Source organism: Drosophila pseudoobscura, chromosome X (assembly GCF_009870125.1).
Source record: "Drosophila pseudoobscura strain MV-25-SWS-2005 chromosome X, UCI_Dpse_MV25, whole genome shotgun sequence".
NCBI classification, from domain to species: Eukaryota; Metazoa; Arthropoda; class Insecta; order Diptera; family Drosophilidae; genus Drosophila; species Drosophila pseudoobscura.
In genome coordinates, this window is record NC_046683.1 from 40,809,632 (window position 1) to 40,821,731 (window position 12,100).

The 12,100-nt window shown below is 39.4% G+C and overlaps 2 protein-coding genes, 1 long non-coding RNA gene and 1 other non-coding gene across 5 annotated transcripts; 1 reads left to right on the top strand and 3 right to left on the bottom strand.

The window, feature by feature from the left end:
- Nucleotides 1-1,372: 1,372 nt before the first annotated feature.
- On the bottom strand, nt 1,373-2,597 carry LOC26532653 (uncharacterized). Its single transcript, XM_015185650.2, has 3 exons — nt 2,431-2,597; nt 1,973-2,366; nt 1,373-1,912 (listed from the first exon to the last, which is right to left on the bottom strand). The coding sequence occupies exons 1-3, from the start codon at nt 2,442-2,444 to the stop codon at nt 1,469-1,471; spliced, it is 852 nt and encodes a 283-aa protein (XP_015041136.1). The 5' UTR covers nt 2,445-2,597; the 3' UTR covers nt 1,373-1,468.
- A 1,408-nt stretch (nt 2,598-4,005) lies between these two features.
- Nucleotides 4,006-5,393, top strand: LOC117185016 (uncharacterized). Of its 2 annotated transcripts, XR_004470509.1 has the most exons (3): nt 4,006-4,241; nt 4,331-4,404; nt 4,496-5,393. It is a non-coding gene; the product is annotated as an uncharacterized lncRNA (long non-coding RNA). The 2 variants fall into 2 exon arrangements; XR_004470508.1 differs by having other exon boundaries at nt 4,331-5,393.
- A 1,020-nt stretch (nt 5,394-6,413) lies between these two features.
- Nucleotides 6,414-7,628, bottom strand: LOC6902067 (uncharacterized). Its single transcript, XM_002133564.3, has 2 exons — nt 7,005-7,628; nt 6,414-6,954 (listed from the first exon to the last, which is right to left on the bottom strand). The coding sequence occupies exons 1-2, from the start codon at nt 7,484-7,486 to the stop codon at nt 6,483-6,485; spliced, it is 954 nt and encodes a 317-aa protein (XP_002133600.2). The 5' UTR covers nt 7,487-7,628; the 3' UTR covers nt 6,414-6,482.
- A 3,908-nt stretch (nt 7,629-11,536) lies between these two features.
- TRNAL-CAG (transfer RNA leucine (anticodon CAG)) lies at nt 11,537-11,620 on the bottom strand. Its single transcript has one exon. It is a non-coding gene; the product is annotated as a tRNA-Leu (tRNA).
- Between the last annotated feature and the right edge of the window lie 480 nt (nt 11,621-12,100).

A 12,100-nucleotide genomic window follows, 5' to 3' on the forward strand; every position in this document is an offset into this window, starting at 1 on the left:
AGAGGCAACGGCAAAGGCATCGGCGGCAACTGCAGCCCGATCAATGGGGACGTACGTCGACCACCCTTTTATGGCACTTTGAGTGCATTAGATCCAAATTGGCTGGCAGCAAACTTTATTATTGCGGTTGAGTACGGGTATGTGCACATACATACATATACACGAACATCCCTGTTGCGCCTGCTACGAATAAATGTATGTACGTACATATATGTATGGTATTTACAAGATAAAAAACTGCTCTGAAATCATCGCGCAGAGAAGGTCCATCCAACGGTAATGTACTTTCAGGGTTTGTGTAAAAGCAGAGAAAACAATCACAAGCCGGAGGAACAGCCCATGTTTAATAGCGCCCAAAAATCTAGAGCTTTAGCAAAGCAGTTAAAATCAGAATGCCATGAATAAGTTAACACCCAAATAGCTCAGCCTCTGCTGCTTTTGGCGCTTCCAGCAAGCAAAAAAGTATGAGCAAAGCGCAGAATTCATGCTCTTAGTTCTTCTTAGTCTAGCAACATCTTTACGGATCTTTAATATTGCAATTTTTCTGGGTTTCGGCCCACCCGATCTGAAAACCATTGAAACCCCAAGGCCTGTATACGTATTACGCCCTGCAGGCATGCACCAAAGTGGAATAAAATGTTATCACTTTGCAAAATTGGTCATTGGCAAGTGCTAATATGGGTCTAACCCAAAACACACAATATCTATATGTGTGTACAGGTGCCTATATATTGTATTTACATCAGACCGGTCTCGGCAAGGCAAAATCTTCACAGAAACAACCCCCTTGTAGCCCGCCGCCGTGTAAATGTAATGTGATTTTGCTCCTCGCACAACTGACGCCCAAGAAAGTGGAAAGACAAATACCCCGAAACCAAAAGTCGTGTCCTGCAAACATCGTTTTCGGTTTGATTGCCCCACCACTGCAGTGGTAGCTGTTAACAACATTTCTATACCTATGCCCCACCCCCGCCCCCCATCATCGTTCCTGAATCCTGGTGTCTGATTCTCTCGCCTGCCACTGCCGCAGCCTCTGCCTCTGGCCCGGACCGCCTTTAGGACTCTGACTGGATGCTGCTTGATGTTGCTACTTCGTGTGACTTGGAAAACTTCCTGGGCTTTTCATTTTACGGTTGAATTATGGAAAGATTTCAAGTTTAAAATGTACAGAAGTGCACAGAAAGGTAGGGTTCTCACCTGCCTATGCAAATATGTATGTATGTCCACACAATTACATAAATTTGTTGGTCTCCTCTCCAAGACGGGTCTAAAAATTGACTGGACCAATAAATTACATCTGTTTCTTACGAAATTCTTTAATCAGGTTTAAAACAATGGAATTTTTGCCTACATGGAATAGAAACTTTAAGAATTTAGTTACCAAATATTTAATTTCGTACTACATGAAAAACTAATTTAAAAAATTTAGCTATAGGAAATTGCGTTAACCAGCAGTGAGGGTATTTAACTACAAGAGTCCGCGAAGACAGGCAATCACAAAAGCTAAGTGAGCGAGATGAATCATATTACATAGGAGCGCATTTTGTGGAGGATTGCCTTCTAGTCCGTCAATAGAAACTGTCAAGTTTTTCTCCGATGATATCATGGTCGAAGGACGCTCAAGCACCATGGCGGTGGCGACTTTGGAAGTCTCCGTATCCAACAGATTGCGCTCTGATTGAGTCAACGACTCACAGTCACTGTCACTGTTATCACTGTCAACTTCACAGATAGAGAACAGCCGATCCTCCGAGCGCACCCTCATCACGGACAACTCTGGCGTGTTATATAATCGCGAATGTTCATTGTGGACGTCATTAGCAGAGACTGAACGGCAGATCAAGTCTCGAGCTGGGGCACTGAAGTTGTAAAATTGTGCTTCAGTGTCCGGTTTCAGAGAATTTTCCGTTTCCTATAAAAACCAATGTGGTAAAAGGGGCTCCCCTTAGCACATGTTAAGCCCACTACTTACAATGAAGCGTATCATGTTAGCTCTGAACACGGATTGAGCAACGTTAGCTTCCGGCTTGGCCATTTGGGTCTTACTATCATCTGCTGTGCAGTCTTCGTCACTAAGTATAATACGTTGGCCCGTAATATTTGCGGCTTGAATGGCTTCTATCAGCTGAATCATTGACGGATTAGTCAAATTTATAATGCTATCCTTCTGTCTGGTCTCAACACATTCATGGAAAAGTTCCAATAGACCACTTTTCTTCTGCAGTTTGTCAATTTTAACTGCATTTGTTGAAACTATTGGGAATGAGATTTTAACCTCTGCGGTTCGGAGCTGTCGATTGTATCGTCTTTCATTTTGTTTTTTCTGTAGTTTTTGCTGAGCGCCAGAAAAGATAACCTTAGTGAACCTATGAACAAGACGATGAATGTGGATCAAATTGCAACAAATGTACTCGCCAATTTGATGCTTACAAACTCAACCACATGATGGCTTATTGGCGTTTATCTTCTCGTTTCTTTGGATATTGTATGTGAAGATTTTGTTGTGATTTGTCAGTGATGTGATTCGGTACTGAATACTGTGAGCTCTGATGCTAGAATGTTAATGCCAAACATACTAGGAATTAAATTTGAATTTTGATATTGTACTCGTATATTCTCACAGTTTCAGAAGGCTTAGAAATCAACACATCACAAATGACTATCTTTTTCCCAAAACCAGTTATATGGAAATAAATTGGTAGATGTCTTGCAGTCAGGCTTTATAGTAGGTACTTACATATAGCTTATGAAAGCACAAATCTCTGACATACCATGACTGATCAATTCATGTATCGCTAAGGTTATTGTCATACCCTTGAGGAGGGTATTGTATAATTGTTCCTGCAGTTGCTGTGGAGATAGGAATAGTCGTTGACTGCTCTATAGAGACAATAGAGTGCGTATACTGAGTATACAAACTGAGTGAAGGGTTTCATGAAGTCAAAACACGTGGGCCTCGCCAGAAAACAGTCTGAACTGTTTTTTTAACCGTTAGATTATGCATATATCTGAGCAGATGAGTTCCAATAATCTCAGTCATATAAGGAATCGTTCAAAGACCCAGGCGAAATATAGATGTATGTATATGTACATATGTAAATATATTGTTGATGCAAATTTAAGGGCATATAAACTTCGGTCCTCCGAAGTTAGCTTCCTTCCGCTTTTTAACAAATTCCCTTTTTCGATTTTTTTCCCTCTGTTTTGCTGTTAGTCGCTTGATTCACGCTGTCCTGTCCTCTACCCGCAGGATGAACTGTCTGCATTTTATAAGCAGTAAAACAGACAGAAGAGAAGCCTGGCCGTGCCACGACTGACGGCTTAAGTGCCACCCCTCGCGTACTGTGCGCACAGACTTTGCTTCCGTTGAAAGTAAATTACATTTTATTTGATTTTAAGTGAATTATTTACTTTCTTGTTTTTGTCGCTGTTTCTCAACCAGCGACAATATCCATATTTCAATACTCTTGCAAATTTATATAGTACTTACATAGTATTTGAAAATATCCAAAACTCATCATCATCTTTGCTTTCAGCCTACGCTTCTCAGTGGCCTGATGCGTGCATCCTGACTACTTCAAAGAGAAATTCGATATTTCGAAATAACACTATGAAGATACATTGAAAAGCGCACTTCAATACATATGTACTCGTATGTATGTTGAGTAGCTGCATATCAGAAGTGTTGTTGAAATATGTGGAGGATAAAAATAAATCTTATTCGCATGCTTTCACTTTCTTACTCTCAGGAAAACCGGAAAACAGGAGAATATCCGACAAGAAACATTTTTCTACACAGTCTAAATATTGGAAGGACAATATATTCAGCAATATTGCCTTTGCGGATGACCACTGACTTTTATGCAGACATTGGAGCATTAAATCATGAGTAAATCAAAAATGGAAGGAGTTGTGAAGCGTGACGTATTTTCGCACAGGAATGAATGCAGCGCACTATGGTCCAGAATTCGTTTTTTTTGGCATAAAGTCGAAATTTGTATGTGAATGGATTACGTTTTTTCTTGCAAATTCTCAAAGTAAATTCATCATACATATTAAAAATGAAAAAAAAAGAATTATTTAGCTTCCCTGAAGATTTTGGCGAGCTTTTGAAAGTGAACAATCGATCAGGTGATTGTGGGAAAAAAAATTGGCGCCAAATTACTTGTTTACATTTTTACGTGGCGACCGAGTAAATTTGCTCAAATAAATTCGGCTAAAAATGGAAAATGAAGATAAAGGTATGTAGTATCTAATGTATTTAGTTATTTTATGTGTAGTCCCAAGATTTAAGTGTTGTGCAATGTCCAATTTATGTGAATTTTTTTAGAAAATTTAACTGCGTCCCCTGTGTTTCGTTGAATATAACAAATGAACTGAGTTCTGCTGAGAAAAACTAACTATGTGAGTTTGTACGTACAAATGTTGTAATTGACTGGAAAGTAACAACTTTGGCCCGTTTTGGCCCCTTTTCTTTAAATTTGTTAATATTCAGGAAAGTTCGAGTTTTTGCATAGCGATCTCATCGATATTTGGCGCAACAACAATCGACAAAAAAAATCTTTCTCACATTGGATTTACAGTAAAATCAATAACAACCATTTGGAAAATGAAAAAAAAGAGAAATAGATAAAAAAAATCAGTAATTTTGAATCCTTCATTAAAAGAAACCTTCTGAAGTGCAACAAAATGATGGAACGGTTTATGACCACCCATGCTAAATGGATGGCTTCTAAAATAACAATTATTGTTGATTAAAATTGTAAGACACCAAAGAAAATGGGACGTCCAACATTACATTATACAAATGCAGGGACAAGATTAAAAAGGAAACTGGCGTCTGATCTTGCAAATGATAATAATAATAACACGAATCTTCTTATGCATGCTGCGGCAGTTTCTGCTAAGAAAGAACGCAAGACCTACGTGGCTTTTGTCGTAACAAAAACAATTAGAACACCTGAATACCCGACTGAATCGAAAAAGCATCTTCAATTGCAAAAGCCCATTCCACTTTCACCAGATGAAGCTTTAGCTTACCTCCTGGAAAATTCACTCAACAAACAGCAGTATACAAACACTAGGCTTTTAAATAAAAGGCATAACTGCGACATTTATCCTAGCTATAATAAAGTAATGGAAAATTAGTGTGTAATAAATTTCCATAGTTTATATATAAATATTGATAATTTGAAATAAGATATTATATATGTATAATGATTTAACAACAAAATGTAATAAATTTGAAGTATGTAATTTAAACTTCCGACTTTATGCAAAAAAAAAAACAAGAACAAGTACAAGTATACAAGTATAGGTACAAAATTTAAAAGCTCTAGCTTTAATTTCGAGCTCTGTGTTAAACAAATCTGAGGTGCTCTGGGGAAGGGGGTCGATGGCGTGGTCGAATCTAAAACAAAAAAAAAACCGAAATTTTATAAAAATACTCAAAATAATTGTGCAAAGTTTCAAGGCTCTAGCTTTAAAACTAGACTTTATGCCAAAAAAAACGACTTCTGGACCATAGTGCAGCGCCTGGACTACCGTACCGCCCCGTAATTGCTGCGACCCATACAAATACATATGTATGATGTACGTATATATGTATTTTCAATCCAGTTTTATTCATTTTCTTCGCTATATCCGACTTCATATGACACTTTATTTTTTGTTTATAAAAATGCATTATTTTCTTATCTGCTTTTGTGACGGAAAATACTCCCAGGCAAGATGTCCAAGAAAATCGTATCAAACATAAAACCATAGCCTGCGTTATAGAACGCTGCACCACAGAAACCTCCGGTCTCGAGCCCGTAGGTTGCACAAAATACTCGTATTATACATGAAAGCTAAAACTGTCACGGCAGTTTAATTAGTGTCTATGTAGGCTTAGAGGTTTCGAAGCGGTTTCTCCCCATCTACGAATATCTATGCGAAAAATCCACATTGAAATCGGGTTTCGTTAACAGCGGGCTGTTATGAATAAATCAACAAGTTCGTTGTCGACGAAACCTGCATGCTGTGTGGAGAAACAACAAATGCAACAAAAAACTGTGACAAAAAATAAGATAAATGTATGTTACCTACCTAAATACTTTTATCCCAATAAGGCATACAATTTCAAGAAATTAACGGTACGAAATGCAATAAAATATGATTTAATAATTTGTGAATTTATCAACCGCTTACTTGTAAGTAAATAGCAAATGGCCGTCGTTCTGCCAAAAAAAAGTCCCGCGGACACGAGCTTGGTTTCAAGGTGTGGGCAAGTGTTTTCCTTTGTTATTATCTCCTATGGGAAAATTGACTCTCAATAAAAACTCTCAATAGCATATTGAACTATCTTAAAAAAATCAATATAAGCAAAAATAAGGTCGTAGCGTTGGCAGTCAATTAATGAGAAGCAAAATAAATCGAATGCAATCTGAATATTTATTTGCAATATAGTTAGCTTTGGGTGGTTACGAGTACAACTTATAGATTCATTTACGATGGCCAGCTCCTTTGCCGATTTCAGCGTTGCGGCTGCGCACCGACAAAGTCTGTGCGGTGATGGGCATGTGACCGCGGCGACAGTCCGGAGCACGTGTATCGTCAAGCTTCTTGGTCGCGGCTGCAGCTGCGCCCTTTTCGCGCTTTTCCTTCTCTAGATACCGTGGAGGACGCAACTGGTCGCGTGATCCGAGCTTGTGCTCGCGGTATTTGGATGTTATCGACTTGGTGCTAGCATTTGATGCCTTTGTGGCCACTGTAAAGCGGCTGTGGGCACTGAGCAGACCTTCCTCATTCGAAGATACGTCAGTTTTGAGATCATCGTCGGGTAAGGGCATTGTGTTCAATTCTTTCATGTCCAAGCGACGGTGCTGTTTGCCGTTTGTGCGAAGTGACAGCAAATCCTCGTCTTCGTTATTATCGTACTGATTGGACTGCATAGATATACCATCAAAGCTGCATCTAAAAGAGCAAAACATGATACCTTAATCTATATTACTTTCTGTTCTTACTTTTTAAGGGCATTTGTGAGATAGAGTACATCGGTGATATCATCCGTTTGTATGCCAGTGCTCGTGGAATAAGTGTCCGGCGACTGCACAACCTCTTCCTGTGTTTCCTCCGACGGGTCGTGCAACACAGAATTGCTGTCTTCCAAGTCAGACTCTGGCACGGGGTCACACAATGGGTGATGCGAATGCGAGTTGTTGCTGTTGCTGTTGCGTTTCAGACTGACTTTCTGGTTGTTTCTTCTGGATACCAATACCGGGGGTCTGCCTGCTTTCGATTCTAGTGCCTTGGGACCCTGGCGGCATATAGCTGGCATCCACTTGGGACGCACTGGTTCCTTGGCAGCTAGTTTTTCACTTGTTGTTTTCTCAAGCAAGTGCAAGCTCACTTTATTCTCTATGAGAAAATTGCGGCCCTGAGTAGCTCGCGGCTCTGCAAAAATTGGTTTCATAATGGGTATCGGGCGAATTGGTGTGTTCGACATTATCCGATGACCCCAAGTACCGTACTGATATAAGAATTGTATGTAATAGGAAATAATGAATATTTTGTAGCAGTTAGTCGAAATGTCTCTATGAATGTTTTTTGTTTTTGATGTTCGATGACAAATATCGAAGTGTCGTCTAATAACTAAAAGAATCTTCTCTTACCGTAACGTCAGGTCAGGTCATACTTGGCATACTCCTTTAAAAATAAAAAGTTGAAATCATTGAAATGTTGTTTTTTTCACAACTACTCAAAAAACGAGAGGGAACGTTGTGAGTTGCTGCGGACACCGCAACTCTACAGTTATACCCGATACTAAGGCAGTACGGCTCTCCTCCGGCAGACGCCGCTAATATTAAACGACACGACAAAGAGTGCGAGAGAGACAGAAAGTCAGTCTGAGCGTGACGTCGGGCGCTGCGTAGCCACTGCAAATTGATTTGTTCCTTTTGGCTATAAAAATGATCTGATCTGATCCAGATTCAGCAATCTAATAGATATGGTCATTATCTATGATTCTGCGTTTTTAGTTTTCTCAAATCTGCAATATTGTGGATGCAACAGATTTGCGTTCTTTGTGTGGGCGGAAGGGGGTGGGGCGAAATTTTGAGATAAAGATTTTATAGTGAGATCTAACAGAAGTGCGGATACTAAATTTGGTTACTCTAGCATTAATAGTCTCTGAGATTTTTGGATGCCCCAGATTTTCGTCCTTTGCGGGGGCGGAAGGAGGTTCGGCGAAATTTTGACACAAAACGGTCAAGGTCGGATATCACAGGAGTGCGGAAACCAAATTTGGTTGCTCTAGCTCTTATGGGTTCTGAGATCCTTGAACTCATATTTTGCAATTGGCAAAACCGACCATGAAACCTGTGTTTTAGAGAGAGACAGCGCGAGAAAGAATGAAATTGTTTTATTGATTCTGGCTATAATAATTATACGATCTGGTTGAGATTTTACATTCTAGAACATATAGTCACCCTCTACAATTCTGTGGTTTTGGTTTTATCGTATCTTTAAAAATGTAGATGCCACAGATTTTCGTCATTTGTGGGGGCAGAAGTGGACGGGGCGAAGTTTTGAAATATTTTTGTAGCAGTGACATATCACAGAAGTCTGGATCCAAAACATCGTTGCTCTAGCTCTTATAGTCTTTGAGCACTAGGCGCTGAAGGGGACAGACAGACGGACAGACGGACGGACGGACAATCAACTCGGCTATTGATGCTGATCAAGAATATTTATACTTTATGGGGTCGAAACCGATTCCTTCTGGACGTTACACACATCCACTTTTACCACAAATCTAATATACCCCAATATTTTAAGAAAGTATTTATTATTAAATTTAAATAAGGAATCTCTGGCTTGGGAAGAGCTTTCCTAGCGCGAATAGACAGGAACCAACTATCGGGCGAGAATTTATAATGTGAAAGTCACACAGGAGAATGTATACGATGTCTTGCACAGTGGTGGTGAATCAGCTCTTGGGGATGAGGCTAAACAGCAGAAGCAGCAGGACATCTATCTCTCAGGTGCAGGTGCAGTAACAGAAACAAGTGCTATGGTTGCTATAGAAGATAGGACCAAATCAAAATGCACCGAGTGTCGCCATATTGATTCGTCTGACGTCTGCGCCTCTGTGGCGAATTATTACTGAAGCATCATCCCCTTTCATTAGCCGGAGCTCCAATGTACTGTCTTGTACGCTCTGACGAATACGCCAATGCTGATTCCATCGAGCACTGTAGGTTGTGAAGAAGCTTATTCAATAATCACCTGGCCTACGCCAAATCTATCCATGACTCGCTGCTCTGGTCGAACACAGCTGGGCACCCTGGGTTTAAGTGACTGATGAAATCACATCCATTCTGGTGGTCTTGTGTAGAAATCTGTATGAATTCTGTAGAAACACATATACAATTTTTAATAAATACAATTTTGGTGTTGGTTAGATCTCGTTGTAAGCGCGTAACATCCCATGATATCCCAATTCTCATCCAATTTCACCTGAAATTATCGCTTACAAACAAGGGCATACAAAATTGTATTCTGGATTTTGTAATGGAAACACACAGTATTCCAATAATGATATGAGAACTTTCCTTAAACATTTCCACAATGAGGACGGAATGACTTTGAACGAGTGTGCCGCTAAGAATTATTGTAAAATCTTTCATAAAAGGGAAAATGAAGAAACAAGGAAATTTAAATATTTACATATTTGTACTTGCGAGTGTACTCTATTGCAGTACCGCACTTGAGCTCAGTCGGAAGACACCATGAGAGCATCAACAGGAGGCAAGGAAGCACTCACGCCACGCAAGATTCCAGGACAAACCAATTTTGTTTTCTATACGGATTTGCATGATATAAAAGAACATTAAAGTTGAAAAGCGGCGTTAAAAACAATAAAACAGTGAAGAAAAAATCGATAAGGTGTTGCAAAGCAAGACAGGACCCCTACCAAAACACCAGCAAGTTGGGGATATTGGGTGAAACCGTATACGTACATATGTATGTAACTACTTATGTGTTGCGAAGGGTAATAATATACTCAGAAAAAGATTCTTGATGCATGTATTATATGGCCATTTCCACTTGTCGCGAACGTACTTTCGTACGCTTTTGATGCACAACAAAGATAGAAAACAAAAATATACCCCACGTTTTTTAACCGATTCGATAGCATATTGTTAGCACTGTGTTTAGTACAAAAGATGGCGTTTATCGACATTAAGCTTTCATAATGATAGCCATAAACAAGTGGTCGCGAGCGTTCGCGAAATAAAAATCGACCTTGATTAATCTAGTAAAATGCCTAAATCTGCGAAACGGCACGGAATATTCTAAAGCGTTTAATTTATTTTAAAAGGGGATTAATGCTCGTTTCTTTTGAGTATTTACACAATAAATTATCTATATTATTTTTTATACGCGATACTCAACGGGGGAGAACGTTGTGGGTTGCTGCTGCGACCGCAACTCTACATTTTTACCCGACACATAGTCAGTATGGCGCTCCTCCGCCAGACGCCGTGTAACAACGAACGACGAAGAGTGCGTTCGAGATGGACAGAAAATCAGTCAAAACATGTCGTCGGTCGCTGCGTAGCTCCAGCAAATTGATTTGTTCCTTTTGGTTATAGTAATGACTCGATCTGGATTCGGAAATCTGGTAGAGATGGCATTTTAATTTTTCTCGTATCTTCAAAATTGTGGATGTCATAGATTTTCGTTCTTTGTGGGCGCAGAGATCTAACAGTCTTACAATCTAATAGACTTTGAGATCTATGGATGCTACAGATTTTCGTCCTTTGCGGTGGCGGACAGGGGTGGGGCAAAATTTTAAAATGCACTTGTCCATGTTCGACATCACAGGAATGTGGATACCAAATTTGGTTGCTCTAGCTCTTATAGTCTCTGAGATTTAGGCACTCACTTTTAGCGCTAGGCAAAGCCGACCATGAAACGTGTGTGTTAGAGAGAGACAGAGCGAGAGAGAATGATATTAGTTTTATGATTCTGGCTGTAATAATAATACGATCAGGCTCCGTTTGTGCAGTCTAGAAGATACCTGGATCTCTGGATACCACAGATTTTCGTCCCTTGTGGTTGCGGAAAGGGGCATGGCAAAATTTTAAACAAACTCCAGTACGATATCGCAGGAGTCTGGAACTAGGCGTCAAAAAAAAAGGACGGACGAACAGACAGACAGACATGGCTCTAGCGACTCGGATATTGATTTTGATCAGGACTTACTTTTCGACGTTACACTCATCCACTTTCACCACAAATCTAATATACCCCTATACTCTTTTTGAGTATCGGGTATAAAAACATAATTAATTACAAATTTTAGAAGCCCCAAATCTATCAGAAAAAGTCGGCTAAGTTCGAAGCGTTAATAAAAATTATAGAACCTCTGTAAAGACACACACAGTAAAACTGCAAGCGTTTGGGTCGATAAAGCTTCCTTTTCTGCTTTAAAATGTAAATATGGCGAAAACCTACAGGAAGGGCGTAAAAAGTGATACAAAAAAATTTTTGTCAGAAGTGGGATTCGAACCCACGCCTACAGAAGTAGACTGCGACCTGAACGCAGCGCCTTAGACCACTCGGCCATCCTGACTGTTAAGTCAACGAGAGTCAAGACCTCTACTCGCCCAATAAAATTAAAGAGTATTTTTAGAGAGTTCAAATCAAACAAAAATCAATTGCCAATTGGTTAAATAAGTTAAGTTTTATTCAATTTAGAAAATAATATCAGGACAAAATTAAATGAAAATGGTTATGTTAGCTCATTTAGTTTTGTCCTTTTAATTATTTGGTCTCGGTGGAATTTTCAGCGGAAATGCTCATACATAGAAATTTGTACAAATATACATATGTACATTTGATCGATACATATATTTGATCGATATGAAGATACACAATTTTAAAGATACAAGAAAACAGAAAACGCAGAATCATAGAGAATGGCCATATCTAAATTCCTAATCTGGATCAGATCTTACCCATTTTATAGCCAGAAGAAACAAATGGAACTAAACTCACTCTCTCGCTCTTTCTCTCTCTCTTTCTCTATCTCCCTCACACACACACTCTTTCT

Coding starts and splice junctions, on each gene's coding strand:
- LOC26532653 (XM_015185650.2), bottom strand. Junction 1,913..1,972: donor CTAACATGATACGCTTCATT/GTAAGTAGTGGG, acceptor TGGTTTTTATAG/GAAACGGAAAATTCTCTGAA.
- LOC6902067 (XM_002133564.3), bottom strand. CDS start 7,486: ATGTCGAACACACCAATTCGCCCGATACCCATTATGAAACCAATTTTT. Junction 6,955..7,004: donor CTCACAAATGCCCTTAAAAA/GTAAGAACAGAA, acceptor TTGCTCTTTTAG/ATGCAGCTTTGATGGTATAT.